Raw genomic sequence first — 24,920 nt, forward strand, 5'->3', positions numbered from 1 at the left:
TTCAGTACTATCCACGTTTCTGTGTCTTAACATCAACTGATGGATGCACATAATTATCTGTCCTCTGATTTGAACCTGTTAATTTTTCAAACCACCAAGACCCAAAGAACACAATTATTAAAAACAGTGGTGTAACTAAACAGATTATAAACTGTACTGGAGTTACTATTTTGTTTTGTTTTTTGTATTGTATTTTTATAGGATTTGTTTTACTGTTTGTTAGTGACATTAATGTTACAGTTACAGACTAAATCTGAAGAAAATTTTTAATTTGGCACTGTAACTTTCTTTAAACTTAATTACAAACTTTTTCTAGATGCCCTAGGGTTATATAGAATTTATGCTGTATGTGCTGATCTGAAATTGAAGATAGTAACTGGTTGACCAGAAGAAAAAAAAAAAAAATTCACATTTCAACAGCTGTTTAATGAAGGCAAAGTTCTAGAGAGCTGAATGTAAATTTGATTGAGCATTTAAATGTCATGGTATTTTATATCTGCACGCAGCAGCAGATTCCTATCAGACCTCATTGGCTTTGATATAATGAGTCTGAGGGATTTTTACATAGATATGGTCTGAATGAAGCTGCATCGATATATCATTAGGTAAATGAACCCAAGGAATAGCTAAATCATCTCATTTACGGACTACAACTTCACCAACACCAGCAGTGGACCTAGAAAAGTTAGCATTCATACTTTTGCTTCACTGTACTTTTGCCATTCAAACTGTGCCTTTTTTAAGCTGTAGTTTCAGACATACACACAACACACCACACTTGTAACATGTCATTTTCATCTGCCAGGCTTTTTACTTTTACACAGTTTTAGTGTCTTCTCACTGCCACACAAACAATAATGTGTGTGGTTAAACAATACTGAATGCCTGAAAACAGATGTATGTTACACAAGATCTCAGAAATCCATTTTGGTCACGGCAGATAAGTTTGAGTGTGCATGTAAAGAAAGGAAGCCAGACAAGGGTTTTTCTCCACTCAGCCAGAGATGTGTTCTTCCTTCCAACAAGAATGAGAAGCTCATGTTTTTGAATGGCTGTAGGTGAGTTTGTCAGGTGAGCCCCCTCTGGAGAAGGAGCACCCAGGAACCCGCAGAAGAAAATAATTTTGGGCGAACTAAAGCTGGTACAAGAGAACTCAACAACACATGAGAAGTCTCAAATCACCCAGCATTTACAGCATGAAAGGAGATGTTCAGATGGACAGAAACAATAAAATAATCCAACGACAAAGAGTCTGTAGGCCAAGAAGAGCTCCTCAGTCAGCCAAACGGCAGCACTGTTTTTCAGAAGTCAAATGCCTAAAAACCTGACCCTAATGTAATGTCATGTGAGAGTTCACCAGCCCTCTGCCATTGGGGTCTTTGTTTTCATCCTCTTGTATCACCATTTCATCTTCTTATATCCCTGAGATGAGAAATGAAACAAGCACACATGAACATAACATTACTCAAAAACAAATCCATTTGCTGCTTCTCATTGCTGTGTGAGTGATTTAATTGTAGAAGCCGATTTCTGTCTGTAAAGCATCCTTGGGTTTGAGAAAGATACTATATAAATGTGACCAATAATAATAATTTGAGCATAAAAAAAATAACACCAAGTATCAATATTGGTTTGTTGCTGTATAAATATTATGATTATTTATTTATTTTTGAATCACATCCTTTATATTTAATCAAAGTGACCTTGTTACAGGGCATTAATAGAACATACAAACCTTTGTGATTGTTTTGCACTGAATGGAACCCATTGCTACAAGGATGTATATGGATGGGTGTTCTGTAACACACACACGAATCATAATTAAGACATTCATTTTTAATTCGTCTGGCACATGTAACATGTGCACCCCACACTTCATTCATGTGCACTTACTGCTGTAACAATGACCCATAAAGCATTTTTAGTGCTGTCTTATAAGCATACAGTGGGAATCCACATCTCTCGGAGCTAATGCCTGCAGATGAACTAGCACTCACCCTGGTGGTTTTAATTTTGTTCCCAGAGTAGCACATCCAGCCCGAGTTGTCTGGCAGAGTCTTGCACTCCTCTCCCTCCAGGCAAGGCTCCATCTCACACCACCACTTTCCAATCACTATCGAGGCTGAGGAGAAACACTGCAGTCACACATCACCAGCCCCAAACTAGATATGTTTCAGGCATTAAAGAGGAAGCTCGGACAAAGATGCTAAGCCATTTAATACCCGACTAAAAGTGGGAGGAGCTGACACTATGCAAATTACATTAGCAAATTTGAGCTTATCTGTTTTCCTTCACTTCCCGTGCTCTTAGCATTTCACTTGACTGTTTTTTTGTTTGTTTACAAACTGTAATACAGTCTAAAAGAGGTCTTTAAAAGAATCTGTAGACCTCCATAAACAGAGTTGGACACCATGGGTTCAGAGTTATATACACATTGTTATAGTAACCCCCCCCCCCCCAATCAACTTACAGATAAATGGTGAAGAAAAAATCATTAATGGCTGCAGTTATATGATCATAGCATATACTATGATGGGGTTCCAGAAAGTTGTCGTTTTAATGCAATGCATGCTACATTGTGAAAAGCCTTGTACTGAGGTGAAGTGCTCCATTTGTTCATTTAAATCCATTTTATCCTGCGCCATCTAGAAGTCTAATATCTCAGACCCTATAATTCAGGCCGATTTGCTGCCAATAATAGGCCGAAATTGACATAAATACCGTTTAAGTACATGGTTCAACCGGGAGGCTTGTCAAAGGAACTGACATTGTAAACCTTACAAAAAGCTATCAGTTTCACTTTGTCGTGTGAAAGTGTGATCATTTTCAAATGGTGTGAACTGAGGCCATTATATGCACAGAAAAAGTGCTGGCACAGTGAGAGAAAATGTACCAGTGATGTGCTCAGAATGCTAAGAGCATTTTAAACTTTCATCATGCAGACATTTGTAACAACAGCATAATAATTACTAAGACTTTAACTAAGTTCAGTTTATCCATTATGGCAGATTATTATTATTCTTAAAATAAAGTGCATTTTAGTTTCCAATGTTTCATAGTTTTATATATATAGTCGGAATTGTAGTTTTAGTGCAATTGAACAATGACAAACTTTGCAGTACTTTCTACCTGCCATATAAGACACATGCGCTACAGAAAAACGAGAGGAAGCTACAGACTAAAGACAAAGTAGTCTTATCATTACTGGTTGGTTTATTTAGTTCAACATGAAAGGGTGCGAATCACCATTAATTCAAAAGTTATCAGCTCCATTTTTTTACAATGTGGCATCATTTCACTGACTTGCTGCAATGCTCAACTTTGTTGAGAACCGTTCCAATCCTGTACCAACTTCTCTTGGTTCAAACTGTACATTTTGTAGGTAAATCTACAGCTGCTCTTTTGAAGTGACACCCTCCATTTTTCTGCTCTTCCACTGATCCATTACTGGTTCAGCATGAGCAAGCTCACCACAAAAAATATCAATAAATGCAACACCTCAGGCAAGTGTTCCTCGTTTTGATTAAAATTCAGTTTATCTTTCGCCCTCATTCTCCAGAAAGTAAACAAAACATCTCATACATAAACTATGGTCCTCAATGTCATAAAGTCCTTTGACAGGCAGCAGTGGTGGCCATCAATACGGCTGCCATTCTGGGACGCCAGCCTCGTCTCACCCGCACCCATTTTTGAGAGGAGATAGAGGACATCGTCACTTAGCTAACTCCCCGTAATGGGCAGCAGTGCATCTTCGATATGTCCATCACCTCAGCTTATGTGCAAATCATAACCACCCACACTACAATGCCCAGCAGTAGAGAACTAGAGTTAAAGCAAACATGAGCATGTAATCCAGCCTACAGCAAGCACAGTAATTAGTTGGTCTCTACAGGCTGGTGTAGTAGCCAGATCATTAAGCAGGAGTCAAATGTGAGTGAGGTACTTTTCAGTTGGCACTTCTTTGCCAGGGGTTGAGGCTGAGGTTCCCCTCGCAGTGGCTGCTTGGAGCACATCATTTGTCAAAAGGACATAGTGGTAATAACGAGCAGCCCCGAGCACGACCGGGTTTCTGGGACGAGGAGCTACAGGAGGGCGACAGCACCTGCTCAAACACTGCTCAACACTTTCTGTCCTTGTTTTTGGGTGTGATGGTGTCTGTTCTGATGCTGCTCAAATCCAGACCACGGCAGGAAGCGTTTTCTGAGCTCTGGACTTGTGCTTGTGCTTTGGACCAAAGTTTAGTGGGGTTTTGTTTATTGTTTGGTGTAATGTCATGGATTTCATTAATCAATTAAGCACAACACGTCCAATCATGGCAAGATAAATGACGACACCTTCACACTGTGAATTTATTTCAAGCTCAACAGTACATACAAAAAGGTGCTCAGTGCGGCTAATGCTGCGCACTGTTTCCACACTGGGCTTAATGTGCATGAACCAAAAAGAGCCAAATCCCTGCTGGGCCAGCAACTCACCATCAGTTTGGTTGGAGTTTGGCTGCATTTAAGCATAAACCCAGTTGCTAACGCACCAACATGTCTGATTCCCTGCCTGGGAAGTGTTAGGTGGCACTGCGTGTTTTACCCTGCAACTGAACTCACTCACCATCCACACAGGAGGGCTTATTCCTGGTGGTCCCCGCCACTTTGCCCGGTAAACAGGAACACTTCACTGTCTGGGAACGCTCTTCAATCTTGTTTTTGTTGCAGCATCTGTGCGCGGCAATCACCTCACATGTCCCTCCTTCTGTCAAAAAGAAGGGCAGATCAATAAAAAACATCAAACCTCTGAGACAATTTGTCTGTTCTCCCACCTCGCTGTCATTCCTCATACGATGTCTCGGGCTAGTCTTACGCCATCACTAAAGTGCATTACCCAGTAGTCATATCGCTACTCTGCAGGTCATAAGAACTGAGAAGAGTGCAAAGTCCTCAAACGACAGTCCGGAAACTGGGTAGATTAAGGTATATCCCCCGCGGTTAGCGTGGGGCTGCGGCACTTAGAAAGAATGATGGAGTGTGCGTGTCGTGGCGGAGATGAGAGACCCCGAAGCGGGCTGCTATCGTGTAAAAGTGCATTAATGAGGAGGAAAGTGGAGTGAGAGAGTGACAGAAAAAGAGAGGGAGAGAGAAAAGAGAGAGAGAAAAGAGAGACAGAAAGAGCATGTAAAGACCGAGGCCCCGCAGTCGCGCACTGCGAGTGAGTGATTACCAAACGCTCCGGTGCGTCAGCCTCGGGGACCCCACACATCCACATGCGCACAGAATGCGGGGCTCAGGAACACCACTTAAACTGCACGCTACGCTGGGTGTCGAGATGCAAGCTCCTCAATCAATGGCATTACGCTCATCAGTGCCGGTGTGCAGTTGGGAGTGCGTACTGAGTCCCTGGCATGGAGAGATGGAGCGAAGCATGCCCTCAGGTTAGTCCCGCTTGACATGTGGCACTACTCTGCCAGCCTGCGGTCATGGCTTGTGTCATCAGAAAGAAACATCGTTTGGAGCAGTTAGTCACAGAAGGGCGAGAGACAGCGACAGAGAGACAGAGAGAAAGAGAGGGAACAGATACATCGTGTAGCACTGCACATGACTGAGAAAAGAAGTTCCAGTATCAGATGAATCAAACGTCTCGAAGCTCCTCGCCCAGGCCACATCCAGCCGAAGATCTAATACTCCCTGTACGGCTAATAGTGAGATAATCAATTAAACACAAACGCCGGTGAAGGCCACACATCAGAGCCATTCACTGAGACCGCTTGCCAGGATTCCAACCGACTGGAAGTGGATTGGTCCCCGCAGCTGAAGGCACGGTTTGCCTACGAGGAGCAGAGGGCAGAACACTGAAGACAGAAGCAGCAGGAGCAGGAGACGGCGGGGAATCCAACGAGGACACAGAGTTGCCTGAGCTAACTCTCCATTAATTATGAAGCAGTGAGGCTTCAGACAGAATACACAGGGGTTTATTTTCTTTAATGCGCAGTTTTAATTACAGGCCTAGTTTTTTGCTTTGATCTGCAGGCAGGGATAAAAATATAGAGTGAGAAAGCAGCTTCTTGACAGAAACATATGCACGTTTCTCTCCAAGCAAATAGGAGATAGGGGCTCTCAGAGGAGAAGTTGAAAATAAGCATTGTTAAATGTACTTTTAGAAATCAATAAAAATGTAAATAGTCTCCACTTCTCCAGCAGGCTTACGGCTTTCATTAACTCCAGAGTGAAGTCAGTCAAAACAGGGAGAAGGTGGGGGGGATCCGAGCCCCAGTCAGAGAAATTGTGAGGGAATGTGAGAGATAGTGTACCCCGCTGACTGTTCTAAAGGCGTATGCGAAAGGTTATGAATATTTAAAAAAACTGTGACAGTGGACATCTCAGAGCCATGTAAGGGAGTGATTGCTTTTCATATCCTTTGTGTGACTGAGGGACAGACGACTGCTGAACTCCAGGGCCCAGTGCTGTCGCCCTGGTAGACTGTGTGCACACACTCTTATTCGGTACATTAAACATGACGTGAAGTGCTCCAATTGCACTGACTTTGCTGAGCGTGAGAACAAGGGCAGCTCTTATGGTCAGTTAAGGGTGTGCATCATTGTGTGTTTCTATGTGTGTGTGTGTGTGTGTGTGTGTGTGTGTGTGTGAGCATGAAGTGAAACATGAAGCGAAACATGAACACCAATCGTTTTATCGGTCCCTACTGAGCAGAGCTGTGCTGTGTTTTGTGCTTCATCTTCCTCTCTTCCTCAGCCTCACAGCGTGCCCCGACCAAACCACAGGGCCTTGCTCACTTCTGTGCTTCTCCTTTCACCTGCCTGATCTTTAATGCTCATATATGTGAGCTGCACATCACATGAAGCTCACATTTCAAAGTTAGATGCTGACTTGTAGAGCAGAGATGGGTCTTACCCAGTATGGCGGCTCCCATTGGAGCTGTTTCATTTGCGCTGTCTTAGTTGGGGTTTCTTATACTGCATCTATGAAATTTATGACCAAATCTCATTTTTCACTTGAACTGTGGGCTCAACAGCAGGGGTCACGGCACCAGCCATCCACCCTGCCGCGCTGTGCACTGACTCGCAAGTACCTGCTCCACGGTTGCAGGCAGACAGCTGGATGGCAAGCACGGCCTGCGAGCCATGTCCTGATAATGATGCGTGGGAAAGGACAGCATCTGTTTTGTGATGACTGCTCTAAATCTTCACAAGTAAGAATAACACAGAAGAACTGGGGCCAAGGGGCTTGCGCTCTGTAAGGTTAACGCGGTCGACTGCTTGCGGTTGTTATGCGGCGATGACTCCTCAAGATTCTGAATTGTACAGGATCACTAGGCGTTGTAATAAAATACTACTGATAGAAATAACATAGCAGGATCGCGAGGAGCACAATGCGATGTTTCGGATAAGGCTGAAAACAGGTGCATTGGTTTACAATACAAGGCTACACAGATCAGCGGATAATAGAGGAAGTGAGGAAATGAAGGCAGTAGCAGATTTGCTCAGGGAGGCTGAAAGTGTCTGAAAAGGCGGGCAGGGGTACAGGCTGAAGCTTTTAAATGGACCTGCGCCATATTTGCTAAGGAGTACGCAGTAACAGTAGGCTGTCATCAAATCACTTTCAATAATTGTGTCTGTTTGATCCTCTGTCATAACAGGAGTCTCAGAACCTGCTGGCAAGGAGTTCTCACAGCAGAACACTGCCCCCTCCATGTTCCACAGCGCTCTCCAGCCCATGCTGAGCATCATGCTGCTGCCAGAATGTATTACTTCACATTTGGGCCAAACGATTTAACATCGTCAAAACACGGTACTTTTTTTTTTTTTTTTTTTTTTTGGCCACACACTGCGTTTTTTTGGTGGGTATTTTATATTTTGATAGCAGGCCACCGAAGGTTGTTTACCAGATTTTGCTGCCAAATTCAACTGAATATTTCTGATACAGAGCTGCACAAATCATTTTGTGCTTCAGGGCATTTAGCCACTGACAAGAAATGTGCATTTCCAACTTGCTTACCAGGTTTTATTAACAGAATCACTTGGCGTACACTGGGCCTCGGAATATGGGACATGGAACGCACAGTTGAGAATATCTTGATGAAATCTCATCTTTAGGATTTCAGACCAGTGGGTGTGAGACTTTTTTACATTTGTGTGTCATCTCTTAAACTCTGATTTACGGCCTCCTTTGAAACACCTTCCCATACGGGGCACTGTTTTAGACAGAGTTGTACTCGTAACACATCTGCCTCATTTAAATGCTTTATCTGGTGTTGCAAGCTCGTCGCCCATCTTTCCTGTGAAACGCTTTAACTAGCGTTCCAGGGCAAAGGCAGGAATTTCGAAATGTAGGACTCCCTTCTGAAGCCAGACCTCTGGTTACTGCACCTGAAGTTATAACTCTGCTGCTTCGTTTCATGCTGTTCCATCACTGCTGTTAAAATAAGTCCGCTCACCAGAGCTGACGAGCTGTTCTGGTACACAGTCACAGATGAACAGCGAGTACCATGCTGGCTGCTGGTCAGGAACAGGTGAGATGAGGCCTTTTTTTAAACTAAAAGTGAAGGTATCAGGAGTTATATTACGAATGTAGGACATCATCAGTCCTTCCGAGTCCTTCAGATCCACATAGATGGGACACTGCGCTAGTGATTTAGGCTTAGCACCTGAGCTTTCATCTGCAGCGCCGAAGCGGTGGTCCTCGGACGCCCAGTGGGACAGGAGCCTGACACAGTTATAGTTCAGCATATGTCATGCTCGGAGAGTAAGGCAGCAGTCCTGAGGAGGGCTGTTATGTGTGGCACAGGAGCTGAAGCCACTGTTTCAGACTAATAGATGTAAGAACAGTGCAATGTAAGTTTCCACTGGAGGCCAATGAAGGTTCATTTTTTCCTTAGCAGCCCAAGGATATTATTGCATGCATATGACTATAATTTACACTACTACTCCTGCTCTTGCAGCTCTCTCCATCAAACACACCAGACCCACAAAACACAATCAACAGCGCATCAACATGCACTGTACGGCTCTGTCCTTGAATACATAAACTGGGCTCGGTGTGTGGAACTTGAGAGGTGGGGCAGGGTGGCCTCCCTTTATGAATGCAGTGACAAGCAACGCAGGGAGAAACAAAATCCAGGGCTGGTAAATCGCGCCAGTCCCTCTCCCAGCTGGAGTGCGTAGAGGTGGTGGGACTCCTCCGGGATTCAGCGCACAGACGCCACGACTGCACCGAGGCTCTGAGCTGACATTCAATTTAAACAGCTTCACTCGGGGTGAGGGAGACATTTGGCTGAACTGCCACCTGCTAAGCAGCACACACACTGACACATGCTGTAGCTACACTTATGCATAACCCTAACCTATCTTCAGTAACCAAAGACTTAGACTTACACACACACACACGCACACACATTTCCTGATCAACTTCCACGTTATTTAGCCTAAGCCGACTGTTAATAAGCCGATTTTGCTGAGTCAAGTCAAGAAAGTGACACCGCTCCTGTGTCACAAAGTGGACCATGTGTGGCTCAGTGGAGCTGAAGGTTTTGTCAAGGTGACCACAGTCTGACCGAGAGCTCAATCCCTCTGTGTACTGTGGCGAAGTCTGACAGCACTGTCAACAGCTCTGTCAATAGCAGCTAATGAGTCTGCAGATGGAACTCACACACGCACGCACGCACACACACACACACACACACACACACACACACACACACACACACACACACACACACACACACACACACACACACACACACACACACCCTGGAACTCCACTGCTGCTGCACATCGGTCTGCACCGCTTTATCCTCCTGGGCTCGCGGTGCACACACCAGTGTTTCCTCCCCTGGGAGCAAAGTGAAATGGGCACCAGCTTGCTGATGAATTGCTGCTCTGGCACAACCCTCACAGCAAGTTTGTCTCCGATGAGATGGAGGGAGCACAGCACGCGTGACTGATGTTTCTCACAATCAAACCCATTTCCAGAGGAGACAGGGATGATCGCTGAGACGATAAGGGCAGAGGCATCATCTGTCCAGGAGCTGCTGTCCACGTCCATTACAGCTGGGCCTACTCCATCCACAGATCGCAGAACACTCGGACCATTAGCAGTCCTCTGGAGGGACGAGCTTGCCACCACTCCACGGGCACATACAGGCGAGTAAAACACTGCCGAAAATGAGATGTCAAAGAATCAGGGCGCTACAGTATGCTTGAGGATTCAAGGTCAATAATGACATGGAACTGGGTTTTACTTTTTTAAAGAACACATTGCAGTCACATAGCTGGCTATGATTTTGAAGACTTCGAGAAAGTTTTATGGAGCATTGGGATCGCTCTGTCTGTCTGTCTGTCTGTCTCTCTCTCTCTCTCTCTCTCTCTCTCTCTCTCTCTCTCTCTGTCTCACTCTCTCTCTCTCTGTCTCTCTCCTTCTTCTTGTATCTCATCAGCTGATGTCAGTCCAGTGGAGCACTGGTGTTCAGGGCTCTGAGAATGGCCTGATTCAGTGTAAGGAATTTTGCATGGGGAAATAGAATAGGAGGCACAGATATACATATGTTCCAAAGAGCCTACTACTGGTGGACTAAACACACACACACACACACACACACATGCACACACACACACACACACACACACGCACGCACGCACACATGGACGCACGCGCACGCACACGCACATACACACACACACACGCACACACACACACACACACACACACACACATACACACACACACACACACACGCACAAGGTCATCTGTGATTCTTAAAGCCCTCAAAGGCACAGAGAGGTGAATTTCTCCAGACTCTTCCTGGTGTGGATTTCTCTCCTCTCCTGCACTGCCGTCTTGTTGTTTTTTTTTTTTGTTGTTTTTTTTTGTTTTTTTTTTGAAATCAATAAAAATGTCTTGTCTATTCCCATACAGCTAAGGGCAATGTGCTTTAATAAGCGGAGCAACACAGTGCACTGCAGCCTGTAGTTTTTGCCCGTGACGTCTGAAGGCACGGGAGTATCTTTGCTTTCCCTGTCCTTTAGACCTTCTTAAAGCCTGACAATGTTCCTCACACCACACCAAACCCAGCAGAGGTGATTACATACATTTTTTCTCTAAAGATGAACATTTCGCTTCAGGGAGCAGTGACAGTGTACTGTAGACTAGGTGTGTTGCAACAATAAATTGATTCTAACTGATGCATCAATTCCAAAGGTTGTAATTCCGTCAATTAAACGTGTTCATCGATACATGACGTTCTTAAAAATATATATTTTTAGAGTTTATTAAAATATTCAAGAGTTTATTCCAATGCCTTACAAAAAAATCAGTGCCTCAGAAAAAAAATCAATATTTCATATCATGAAATCGTATCACACAGCCCTATGGTAGACAACACATTACATAATCTTGGTCCAGAATGACAGTTCTCTTATATCAGCTATATTGGACTAGTGCTGCTTGGGTGCCTGTTCTCAAAGGAAGAGGGCCTACTGGCCCTGAACAGGTCATGTATAAAAGTATGCTCCTATATGTAGAAATAGTGAGAATTATTATTTTAGTATCCTTATATAGATGTGGAAAAATTGTTACATGCTTTATGAAGGTTGACGCGACAAATGACAGTGGCCAAAATTTACGTCTGTAGTAACGGCTAATGTAGTTCAGTTATTTGAAAATGCTCAATAATTCCGAAGAGTTCCCTGAATGCCCCTTAGACAGGTAACAGGTAACTGTATGTTCGTACAATTATATTTAACACACTTAGCCATCGTGCCAGTTTTAGAGGGCGGCCAATTTTTCTATTCATTGATAATCTTTACTGTAGCTGCTTGAGCCTGAAGCTTAGCCTATTTATCAAAGAGGGTTTTGAGCGCTCTCCATGGTTATGAACTGTGCAATTATTTCTCAATCGTAAGCCTGAGGGCTCTGGAGGTAGCTTGTGTGTGTGTGTTCACGCCGTTAGGGTTGTGTACCTAAAATTGTGGAAGCCGTATGTTCATGTGTCAGGGGTTGTGGATGTCATGTTTTGCAGCTGGTTCCAGCCTGATCGGTGCTTGTGTTACTTGCTTCCAGAATCCAAGCAAAGGATTATCTGTCAGTGACATAAAGTAATACACAGCCTGTAACTTTACTTATAAATAAGAGGAATATAATTGCTTGTCTACCCACCTACCATTTAAAGTCTACTACCATGCTCAAACTTTGTAATCTTCCTAGTAATAGCACAACTTTAAAGACTATTTTTACGTAGATGCATTTTGTTGGCACTCGTGATGTGTCTGTAATTTATTATGTAAGTGACTCTTTGCAGCAGGGGAGATCTGAACTGAGAAACTCTGCCCTTTCAAATGAATTCAGTTACTGTTTCCCCAATATGCGCACTTCACACATGAGTGCAGCAAATATCAGTTACGAGCCTGAGAAAGCCGGTTGCATGCAACACAAAGGAACGAGAGGTTTTATAAAGACCACACATGCTTCTCAGCACCGCCGTCCTCACACGAGGCAGAGAGCCAGTCCGCCGAGGGAGACTCGTTAAACAAGTAAGCAAACAAACAAACAAACAAACAAACAAACGAAAACGAGAAAGAGAGGACCACAGATCCGGTACGTGACGCCTGTGCTGATTTTAGAGTGGGATGAGCAGAGGGAGATGGGGGAGAAGAACAGAGGGAGTGGAGGAATATGGAGGCATAGCCAGACACAGAGAAGGAGAGAGCTGAGACCAGATCCCGCAGGCAGTATATTCGACCCTATCAATATGTGCTCGCTCAAAGCCCGTCAGCACGCTGTTGCATTCAGAAGGGCAGATGAAGCAACACACCGCTGACTGCGCGGCTGATCTGGGGCGTGAAATCATATTCAGCCTCCACCGCGGGGCCTTAGGGAAGGCCGCCCTGCGAGGAAATAACGCGGCGGCAGCTACTGGGTGCGGAGATGCCTCGGAAAGCCGGCGCTCGTGCAATCTCGCAGGTGACCTCAAGTAACGGGGCAGGGGATCAGCGGCGTGGAATGCCGGCAGAGGCAGAGAGAGACAGAGAGAGAGAGGGGCAGAGAGAGAGAAAGAGTCACACTCCAGAATGTGGAGTGAGAGAGTGAAAGAATAAGACACGTTCTGTCATACACCGACAGGTGGGCGCAGCAGTATCGTGGGTGTGCACGCCCCGTGCTCAGGCATGCTTGGGCGTTAATCGCTGTTCCAGGGCTCCATCTTCGCTCCTCCGGCGTGAACTTTCTGCCCGTCCCCCTGTGGAAGCTCGCTGCTCCCCAGAGGAGGCAGCAGTGTGTGGCGGGGCCAGGTGTGGTGGGCGTCCAGACCCGGTTCCTCTCTTCCCCACGCTGCGGCTCCTAGCTGTCCGCAGTAATTATGAGTGCTTCAGCGCCTCGCTGGGGTCGTGATGGGACTCGTGGAGAGGCGTCATCATAAACTCAACAGCCTGAATAATTTTCCCCTCAACGCTGCGGAAAAGTGTTTCAGACAAACACAATTATGCGGTGAGGGGGTTTCAGCCCACATACATGTGGAACTGAGACATGAGAGCTTGCCAAACGGGCAAACTCGATTTGCTCTGGTGCATATGAGCAGAATAAAGCACGTACACCTCGCGTTATCCAAGGCCGAGGTGGGCTGAGCACTCCGTTTGTTTACTGAGACACAAGCTTATCTAAATGTAATGGACTGTTTGACTCTGCTGTTTGGGACGACTAAGTCGGCTGGGAACCCGAGTACTAAAAACTCCCGGCTTCATCCATCATCCTCAGAAATACAGCACCAAATAGCCTCTTCACTCTTTCCTGGGCTTAGAAATGTAAGCAGCGTGAGGCGTGGTCGCCATCTCTTTACTGAGCAACCCTTCACACACCTTGCGCTGTACACCAGCGCTTTCACAGCTGGTGCCGGAAGCCATCATTTTGAGCGTCTACTAAAAATGTTTCTCGTTAAAAGTTCAACCTAAAGTGGATACAGATTGAGTTTACTGTTTTCATTAACTGGTTCATTAACGTATAACTTGCAAACACTTTGGGTGTGTGTGAGCACGTGGTTTTTGTATTAGGTATATATGCTCCCCTTTGTTTACTGACACCTACAGCTACTACCAAGTTCCTAATTATGCACAAAAACTTAATTAGCCTGCTAATTTATGATACTGCCCTCACTTCTGGACCCAATTAAAACCTCTAAATAGACTTTGATATAATAAGGTAATGGTGATTCATTCTGCGATATCTCCCTTAAGACTTTCAGACTGAAAGAATACATAATCAGTTAAAGAAAGGATTCCATATGATGCCATGAAAGGATTTGATGACATACATACAACCGTGCACACACACACACACACACACACACACACACACACACACACACACACACACACACACACACACACACACACACACACACACATTATATATATAGAAATTACTCTATTCTATCTCCAAACAGTAATTAGCAATTTAACTGACTGCATCTGCAATCCATAGCCACTGATGGCCCCTCTCACCCTTATAAAGAGCATGGGCCATCATTTTCGAGCAGATTCAAGGCCATCAAATATAACTATCACAGTGACTTTTAACTTGGCCTGCTCAAAAGAACAGAGACATCCAGTGTTGTGATTGAAAGCAACAGGCTCATTTCTAGTTAGGACAAAATCTGTTGATTCAAAAACTGATTCAGGCAGTGACTAGATTGACAAAGGAACACTAAACATTAAAACCTTTACAGATTTACATCATACACAAGCCCTACAGCATACAAGAATATTATTCTGTTCTGATCAGACCTCCTGAATACCAAACAGGTTGATGCATTAGAAAGGAACCAAACAATTGATGAACCTCATATGGACTTCTTATGCATGTTTAGTCATAAGTGCATGCATTTTCATAAGCATGTAAATGCACATCTGTGAAAGCCTGTGAGATGCTGTGCGATTCTGTTAGTGGTGCAGGGTTCTGTGCTCTCCCAGTGATGCCTGTGAGATGCTGTGCTATTCTGTTAGTGGTGCAGGGTTCTGTGCTCTCCCAGTGATGCCTGTGAGATGCTGTGCTATTCTGTTAGTGGTGCAGGGTTCTGTGCTCTCCCAGTGATGCCTGTGAGATGCTGTGCGATTCTTTTAGTGGTGCAGGGTTCTGTGCTCTCCCAGTGATGCGTGCACAATGAGGCCTGAATCACACTGGGCCAATTTAACTCTCATTACAAAGATTAGTGTTCACACAGCCTGGGGAAAGAAAAACAAATTAATATGTCTTAATTCAAGCCCAGCTATTTCATGGCTTCACTTAATTCACATTATCTCGGATGACTTAATGATATACACATTTTCAATAAAACTTGGTAATGTCTCTTGTGCAATCTGAATATCTTTGTGTTGAGTCCAGAATGTATTCAGTGTTCACTTACTATCCAGTATTATTCTGATAGGTCTTCGAATGCCAACCCCACACTGCCAGCCAGTGAAGGCAGAGTCACTTATCTCCCTGCTGTTTGCCCTGTCGATCTTAGTAAGCTCTGTTCTGAACAAACAGTGCTTTAGAAAAAGGAAGAGATCTTAGGGGCTCCAGCAAAGTTTGCCCCGCGGAGCAGTTTTGGGGCTAAGTTCTATACTTTCTGAAAAGGTCTGTGTAGTCTTTGTATGACTTCAGTATGACTCAGTAGAGCAAGATTGCCTGAAGACCTGTCTCTCTCTGTGGCCCTCTCATTCTTTAAAAGAGACCACTTCTATAGCATACTGCAAATATGGGGTTATTACCGATGGGGGCCAGTGGAAGGACTTTTGTTGGAGGGCTTTCGCTCTCAAACACTCCTGCCTGCTTTTTTCCCCTCTTACAGACATGAGATAAGACAAAGCAGGCCTGACAAGCACTCTCTCATACGAGAGTACTCTCACATTCCACAAACATCCCAAATCCTAGCCCAAATAGACATCTACTTCAAAGAACAACATGCAGATGAAAACTGTGCAAAACGCAGCACTGATACACTCTATCGACACATTCTATAGAGAATTGTGACATTTAACAAGTAAATGTATCAGGCAGTGAATGATGAGTACAAAGAAAATAGCCATTAAATCCATGAGTTGTGACAGATCTTGTGTTATACTCATCAGATAAGATTCACCTCCCCACCAAAGATGACTGTTTCTTCCATTAGCAGCGCAGCACTTTTTGATTGATCGCCACTATTCGTTTGGTTGATAGCTTTTAGCTTAAGCATGCAAACAATTAGCCCACGCTGCTACCTCCACTGCTGCAGGGGGAGATGGGACGCAGTTGCCCCAGGAAAATTCCTGGCCTACCCTGGCATGTTTATTAATGCATGGTGATTGTATTGGAAGTTGCCGGCTGTTAGCAGTCGGCAGTGTGAAATGACCGAGTGGAGTGTAATCAATTAAGCTGTAGGCAACCAAAATCCATTTTTCCCAACCGGAGCCTGTAGATTCTTCAATTATTCCTGCTGTTTAAACAATTACACACAAGTATGCTTGTGTTACATAGTCTGAATTATTCATTGAGCCAGCAGGAAGGGATGTTTAGCTGCACACAGGCAGGGTCAAATTTCCCACCCACAGATGTGGCAAGCAGAACCCAGAAAAATAAAGCAAGTGGCCAAGTCAGACCCTGGTGCATGCTGGGAGACGTAGGCAATTCTCCTTGAGCAGTGATTGAGGATGCACATTTAAAGCCTCATATCTCCTAACAAAGATTCAGTCTTCACTCCTTTTAAATCGATGACTGTCATATGTGTCCTTCAGCTGCTTAATGCACTTTGCTTTCTAAATTCAGCTCTGAAAAGTTTACACACTGACAGGCCATTTCATATTCTCTCTAAAACATGAGAGCATTGCTATAATGCATAAAGGCCAATACCCGGCTGTTGGCCCACTGTGTGATTTCAGGAGCCACCTCTGTGATTCATAAATCATAGAAGGACTATTTTCTTACTCACAAATGATATGTTGCATTTCCATCTCGAGATGGTTGGATTTTAAGGTGGAACAACACCCGCTCTCACAACTGACTGCGTTCATTCTAATTCTGGAGCTGTCAACATTTGTTTCTGAAAACGAACACATTTGCAACTCCAACAAAGCAATAAGGTTGTTTGGCTATGCAACACTAGTTGTGTCTCTGTGCGCTGCCATTCTGACCAGATTTTCAGAGGATCAAAAAAAAAACAAAGCTCTTGTTCACTGAATTAGAGTTATAATAAAGTTATAACATAATAAAGTTATAACAAAATAAATTAGAGATCAGTTTCACTGTTGCTGTTGGGGTGCTGGAACACCAACATACCTTCCCCCTATGTACAGATAAATAAAAAGACACATCATATTAAATATATAAAGGTTTTGCAATATTCAAACACTTGGAAGAGTAATATGGAATAATGAACAAAAGAGAAATGATAGCAGTGTGATGTATGACTGCCAGTGAGGTGAGTAATAAGGGGACATATATACATGTGCACACACAGATTTATACGTAAATTTTTATTTTTCGCAATCCATAGTTAATGGTTCTTTACTGTTTGTGTAAAGGTAAACAAGATGTTTCTTAGGTTATCCAAATTCAGCATGTTAGATTAACCTCACAAGGTTGCCTGATATGACAAGAAGTGTTGATCATATGGTCTCCGGTTATTCAGGATGTGGAAGAAGCAAGTCTCATGAGGTTAGAGAAAAATGATTGATTGAGAGAGAGAGAGAGAGAGAGAGAGAGAGAGAGAGAGAGAGAGAGAGAAAGAGAGAGTGAATATCGGGGGACAGAAAGTGACATGCGGCAGATAGAGGAGAGCCCAGGGCCAGACCTGCACGAGTCAGGCCTTGTTCTTACAGAGAAGTGGCCACTGTCACTAAAGATGGATGGAAGAGTTAGAGATGGACACCCGCATCCCTGCCAAAATAATGTGCCTTCAGGACCTCTGTTATATAAAGCTATTAAACTGTCAGCGCGGGCCAGAGTGCATGTAGGCGGACTACCTTTGTTTTGCAGAAGATCAGAAGACGGGGACAAAAGCTCCCTTTGCTGTGGGTGCGGACGCACACGTGTGCCCTAGCTCAGTGAAGAGCGCGGCCCACAGAAGCGGCAAGTCTCTGCGGCCTGTTTAACGGCCCTGACGTATTTAATGCAAACCAGGACAGGGGAGATGTGGCAGCTCTTCTTGGGCCCTGATTCTGTCAAAGGTGTTTTTTTCCACAAAAGTCCTCGGACACGGTGGGCGGCCTGAACAAGCGCATCAGTCAGCAGGCCCCACGCTCACCCCCACCCCCACGCCTACCTCCACCCCCAGTTCAGCTCAGAACTTTTGCCCTGGGCTGACGTTTGAAGACCCATTAAGCACTACTTGTGTGTCTCCCTGGAAGGCTGCACGACACTGACGGTTTATGGGGGCCTTCGGCTGGCCCCTACAAGGCAACACACGCCTTCGCTTCTCATGCAACATTCCTGTTGTAAAATAGAGCAACATTTCCTTTTCCCTATATCAGATGTTTCCTCAAGTCATAGTGGAAAATTTTACTCGTGCACGTTTAGCGGCAGGTGCCCAGATGAACTGGGTTTGCAAGGCTTTTCTCTCAGATGCAACAGCAGCACACCAACAAAGCAGAGTGTTCTGCAGGAGTCTGTGTGTGCTGGAGGAATGAAAGGAACATCTGGTGAATAAAGAATATAAATCATGGGAGCTGAATTGTTTATACTCATGTTCATAGCCCAAAAGCTTTGGAAAGCTTAAATGACTAGCAAAAGAATTGCAAGAGAGAGTCATATAATGACTATTGTACTATACTGGCAATGGAGGACACCAAGAAGATGCGGTAAAGACACTAGTAAAACCAGTAAAAGACTACTAGACTGAACATCAGAGACATTGGTGGTGGCTCCAACTCATTTTTAGGTCTGAATCCCAGCTGTACAATGTGTCAAAACTGGCTGGCAGCAGCAGCCCAGTCTAAGATACACCACCCCTGGCTTCATGTGCATTATAGGCCTTTATCCTCTCAGACTGGTGATAATGATGGTAAACACCTACTACACTCAGAAGTGGCAGGGAATAAAAAAGTGAGCAAATGAGAAAATGGGTGAAATGTCATACAGACATAAACATCTTAGTTGAGCTGCTCAAAGCCTCTAAAAAGCATCTGATTAAAAAAAAAACAGACTACACACTATTATGCGCTGTGGTTGTGGTCAAAAGGGAAGCACCGTATTGATCTAGTGTTATTTGTGCAATCCCACTGAGATCTTTACTAATGCACACAGTCACTAATGATAAGAAATGTTTAATATCTTCACCATCCTAGAAGGTTGCCTACGGTCTTCAGCTACGGACAACTGTGCAACAAGCCATACCAACAACTGAGGAACGGATGGGCCAAGAGATTAAATGATGTCTTCTCCACTGCCTTCAACATACCAATACTCAGGTGAACCCCTAAAACACGGAGCCAACAATTCAAAGAAACAATATCGTTTATAGATTTCAGCGAATTTTACAGCAGATATATTGGCTTCCCCGGAATGCATTTATTTCAGCTCCTGCTCTGTTGTCTACTAGAGATAACTGTCTGTATCTCTGTGTGTGTGTGTGTGTGTGTGTGTGTGTTTGTTTCTTTGTGTGTGTGTGTGTGTGTGTGTGTGTGTGTGTGTGTGTGTGAGTGTGTGTGTGTGTGTGTGTGTGTGTGTGTGTGTATAAGGTCTACTCCGGTCATGGTTGGCCAAGACAAGAACATTTCCTACATCTGCAGAGTTCAAACTCATGACAGTAAAATACGGTGCTTACACATGCATGAAAAACAACATTTGCTCTGTCCTGTTGCTTCTGTCTACAGCGAATAAAGACCAGCTCTCATGATTCACTCGCCCTCATCTGCCCGCCTGAGACTCGGGCTGGCGGAACAGCCGGCAGAACATCTGCGGACGGAGATGCTCACTCTTCCTCCCTCCCTCCCCTCGTTGCTCTCCTCCCTCTCTCCCCTCTCTGTCTTCTGCTCAGGCCCCCTCCTCCTCCAGACACGCGCGCACACACACACACACACACACACACACACACACACACACACACACACAATCATCTATTCCGTTCCCTGCAGGTAGGAAACGCACTACTGCAGGCCTTCTGAGTTGAGCTCAAGCCTGCACATTGCCAAGTGAATTCCAAACACATGCAGGCCCAACCCCAGTGGACAATTATGTGCCCATTTGTATTACTGTCCAGCGAAAGGCTCTGGAGCAGCTAGGCCTGATGTTTTGATGTATGAACTACATTGCACTTGGAAAGTCAGTGGAAACATGGCTGATGGGAAATAAGAAAGTATGACAGGGCTACAAAAGACAAATCTCACAGCATGAAGTCACTTACAGCCTATTCTCACATGAATTCAATGGTGCATAAAAAAATTTTCAAGCTGTTACAGACAATAAAACTGAAATACAATACAAGAAGGAACACAATCATTAGAGGGAAAACAGAATCAATATTTTCTATTACTGTAATAGAGGCAAATGTTCTTTTTCTGTAACAGAATTTGTGACTGAGGTATTTTGTTCCATTTTTAACAGACTCTCTTTGACCTGTTTTTCACCTTTTCTCCCTTTCAATTCTGACAGTGATTCTTCACCTGCATTTACTGTATCTCCACCCCCAAACTTTCCATGGTTTTATAATGAAAGCTACAATTCCATAAACTACTTATTTGTTTTCAGTGGTCTCTCTGGAAATTCATGTAGAAACAACAGATTCTTAATAACTGTTCTGAACTTCTTTAAACAAAATCAGAACATCCAAATGATCTCAACTCACTCCAAAAACTACAAGGAAACACCATATTTCCACTTTTTGCTGGAGCTATTTCCTGAAGTTGTTTTGGTCAACAGTTACATTAATGACTTTGATGAAAGGCCCAATACCCAAACACTTACAATTCATGACCTGTCAGGCCTGATACCCAGGCCAATCCAACAGACTCAAAGCACTCAGTGCATTCACACACACACACACACACACACACACACACACACACACACACACACACACACACACACACACGCACACACACACACGCACACACACACACACACACACACCCTTTCGAAACTGCTGTCTGAGGTGTTTAGGGCATGATGGTGCCAGCCCATAGTAGTCACAATAGCACCTAAACGCACCACATAAGCTCCCAGCTTGGCTGATAGTAGACCAAATTCAAGTAATTTGTACCACCAGGAACATGTGAATTTTTTTTTAGTTTTAGTTTTAGTTTTAGTCTTCTCTTGTCTCTCTTTATCAACGTCCATGTCTCAAAGAATAATATTTTAGAAATACATGCCCATCTTTCTGCAGATTTTAGGAATCTACGTTTTTTAGAATGTCACAGATGTCCTAAATTTTGCCGTATTCTTCCATTTTAGAATAACATATGGGCACTTAAACACAATCTCAAGTGATTCATTCCTCTAGCACCAAAAGGCGAATGTCATTTTACATGGCATCGCTAAAGCTCATAAAAGCTCAATCTGTGCTGAGGTCCATCAACATTGTTACCCAGCTTTACTGCTGCCGAAATCTCTTGTGCAAACATACTCAGCCCGGAAGTAACTGGGTGTCACACATTGTCCCTATATGGAATATTTTCCGTTCCCTGAAATGGCTCATTTCACCTCGGCCTCAGATAAGACAGCATCTGAGGCTTCCCATTTGTGCACTGTCGCCATGCCGCTCCCAGAGCCCCTGATTTCAATAGGCATTTCAGAACCACAGGCAACGTATGTGTGTAGCTGCAGAGGAAATCAAAACAGGGGCTTTTATTAGAACAGAGAAAGGAATAAGATACTTAGTGCAACAAGAGTGATATAATTCATCTAAAGCATGAGGTATAAAATCAATTCCAATTGAGGATCCAATCCCAGTAAAGTGGTTCAGGCTGGATCAGTTAACGTGAGTAGTCCCGGCTGCATTTGCTATTAGCCCTCTCAATTTGAGGTGTGAGGTTACAAGCAGTGTTTCAGCTCCATAACAAATGAGGCACCAAAGAGAAGCTACTAAAGTGCGAGGCAATATACTGGACAAATGTCGCGATCTGTACAGAAGATCCATAATGTCAGGCATTTGGAGTACTCTGCTATTGTTGCAATCTCCATTCTTAATTCTCTCAATCATTAGGACTGTATAGTATTGTAATTACCCAAGTTACATCACTGCATTAGTCAGGTCTTAGCACTCCTGGGCATTCTTTGGTGATTGAGAAGCATAATTATTCTATACAAAAATGTCAGAACCAGTGAAAATAATACTGATCAAGCTAAATTTACAGATAGATTGTATTATGTATCTTGTTATAAATACAGTCATTGTGATCACCACTGATGTAGATGCAGTCTGGGATACATCATCCCTGTGCTATTTTTATAGCTATACTCCTCTCCTGTGATGCCTATACTTACCACCTGCCACAAGCCAAGACAAATAACTCTGTTAGATGATAAGGACATAAAGAGGAGCAGAAGCTCGATACGTCCTCCATCTCCTTTGTGCCTACATTGTACAGACACTTTTGTCTTCTCGTTTGTGTTTCAAACCACCCGGCCACAGTGCATCCGCCACTTGCACACAAGCGAAGCAAAGATGCCATCTAAATAGCAGTCTAATCATGGCAGCTATGAATGGCTTTTCGCCACCCACGCGGTGTTTTCACGTGGTTGGCCAATGCAAAGCAGCACTCTGGAGTCTGTGGTGGCTCTCACTGAGGTCAAGCCACGCAGCCGAAACCTTGAGGGAGCGCAACTGTGCAGTCGCCGTAACAAGATGTTCAGCACCTGCGTGCAAGTGTGTGTGTGGCTGTGTGTGTGTGTGTGTGTGTGTGTGTGTGTGTGTGTGTGTGTGTGTGTGTGTGTGTGTCTGTGAGAGAGAGAGAGAGTTTGCCTTTATGTTGAAACACTGCTGCTAGAACGAATAAAATAGTTCAGAAACACTCTACATCACACGCTACATCACAATCTACAGTGTAACGTATGGAGTAACAATGTGTTACAATGTATTCATAAGATGCATTCACTCTAGTCTGCGATATTCTGTCTTGTATTATATAAATACAAGATATCAATACATTGTTGCACATTGTTACTAAGTATATTACAGTGTAACTAATGGTAGCTCGACTTTGTAATCATGGCTGTGTACTGTAAAGTGTTGCTACCTATTCTTATATGTCACGCTGATATTCAGAGAGAAAACAATTGGATGTTGAGCTAAAGCAGAGGAGTGAGATACTTCAGCAAACTTCAGCAGCCCCAGGGTGCGGCGTGAGACGAGGCAGGACCAGACTCACCAAGGATCTGAATGTTGGTTCCAGGAGGCGCCAGGTGTTGCTGTATTGTCTCGTAGAAGGTGGCATCACACACCAGCATGACTGTCACACTGATCCACACCCACAGCAGCCAAGACATCCCCACACTCATCTGCAGAGACATACACCCACACGTGCACATCCACATGCGCACACGTACACACGCAGACAGACACACATATACAGATTTTCGTATCTGTTTTCTTTGGTACTTCTGTCTGTATCGTTCTGAAACTCTCGTTTTTTTTCATCCTGTCTCTGCATCTCTCCCACATCTCATACTAATGCATTACATACTGTATCCTGTTTTGTCCACCTACACACACACACACACACACACACACACACACACACACACACACACACACACACACACACACACACTTCAGTAATGTAGCTTTTGCTATAGAAAGTATTTTACCCATCAACTTTCTACACCAACTAAATGTGCTCGAATTTATAAACGACTCCAGCTGCAAAAATCATATCTGTTCTATCCTATTTGTCATTCTGAGTTCAGGGATAGATAGAGTTTCCCTCCCGATTCAATCTTTAAGCCTCTTCCTCTCTGTCTTAGCACAAATTTACATCAAAGTGACTTTTTTCCAAACAGCTTGCAGCTAAATGTGTGTGACTGCAGATAACAATAAAGTATATATGATGTGGGAAAAGTTATATAATACAATTTTTTATATGTTGTAATATAATTTTTCGCAAACTCAGAAAAAGAAACTACTTCATGGAACTTAATTGCACAACCGCAGTTCTGTGATACAAAACGCATACCCACGTCGAGCATGTCTTTAACCGACTCTCCTTCTCCTGCTTTCTCTGAAATCATCTGAATTCATCCTTACCAATGCTCCGACATAACGGTCCTAAAAAACTACATGATACACCGAACCTCGTTCTCTCAGGTTTAAACGCCGCACACCACGTCCACCTTTCTAACCGTTCAACGATACAGCGATACAGGATTTGGGAACAAATCAATCACAAAATATATTTTCTTACCTGTGTTATCTAGAAGCAACCAAAGAAGGGACTCAACACGTTGTTAATCCATCCATTATGAACTTGTATAATATCCCCTTGTCCTAGTTCTGTTTTCCTAAATGAACTCTCACAGCTCCCTCGTGTGTAGCCTGCTTAGCCCGCTCTTTCTTCAAGTACACGATGAGCGAAATCTCAAGTGAAAGAGGGCAGTGCTGTCACTGCTATATAACATTTAAAAAGAGCTTGGAAAAGGTGTCGCTGTCATTTAAAGGACCGGAATCCCTTTAGTGTCACCATTGAAGCGCTATTTCACTAGAAAAGCCGCGACCATGATTTTCTGCTTCACATTTAAGCACATGTGAAGAAAGAGCAGGTCTGGGGACTATCGCTCGCTCGCTCGCTCGCTCGCTCTCTCTCTCTCTCTCTCTCTCTCTCTCTCTCTCTCTCTCTCTCACACACACACACACACACACACTCTCTCTCTCTCTCTCTCTCTCACACACACACACACACACACTCTCTCTCTCTCTCTCTCTCTCTCTCTCTCTCTCTCTCTCTCTCTCTCTTTCTCTCTCTCTCTCTCGCACAC

General features: G+C 44.0%; 1 protein-coding gene across 2 annotated transcripts; it reads right to left on the bottom strand.

The window, feature by feature from the left end:
• Positions 1 to 788: 788 nt before the first annotated feature.
• tafa1a (TAFA chemokine like family member 1a) lies at positions 789 to 24,811 on the bottom strand. Of its 2 annotated transcripts, none has more exons than XM_027006989.3 (6): positions 24,350 to 24,811; positions 23,318 to 23,447; positions 4,606 to 4,743; positions 1,998 to 2,122; positions 1,736 to 1,797; positions 789 to 1,422 (listed from the first exon to the last, which is right to left on the bottom strand). In XM_027006989.3, the coding sequence occupies exons 2-5, from the start codon at positions 23,445 to 23,447 to the stop codon at positions 1,771 to 1,773; spliced, it is 420 nt and encodes a 139-aa protein (XP_026862790.1). In that variant the 5' UTR covers positions 24,350 to 24,811; the 3' UTR covers positions 789 to 1,422; positions 1,736 to 1,770. The 2 variants fall into 2 exon arrangements, with proteins under 2 accessions (XP_026862790.1, XP_026862789.1); XM_027006988.3 differs by having other exon boundaries at positions 4,606 to 4,746; positions 24,350 to 24,809.
• Between the last annotated feature and the right edge of the window lie 109 nt (positions 24,812 to 24,920).

Source organism: Electrophorus electricus, chromosome 24, assembly GCF_041902795.1.
Source record: "Electrophorus electricus isolate QZ-2024a chromosome 24, ASM4190279v1, whole genome shotgun sequence".
In the NCBI taxonomy this organism is placed as follows: domain Eukaryota; kingdom Metazoa; phylum Chordata; class Actinopteri; order Gymnotiformes; family Gymnotidae; genus Electrophorus; species Electrophorus electricus.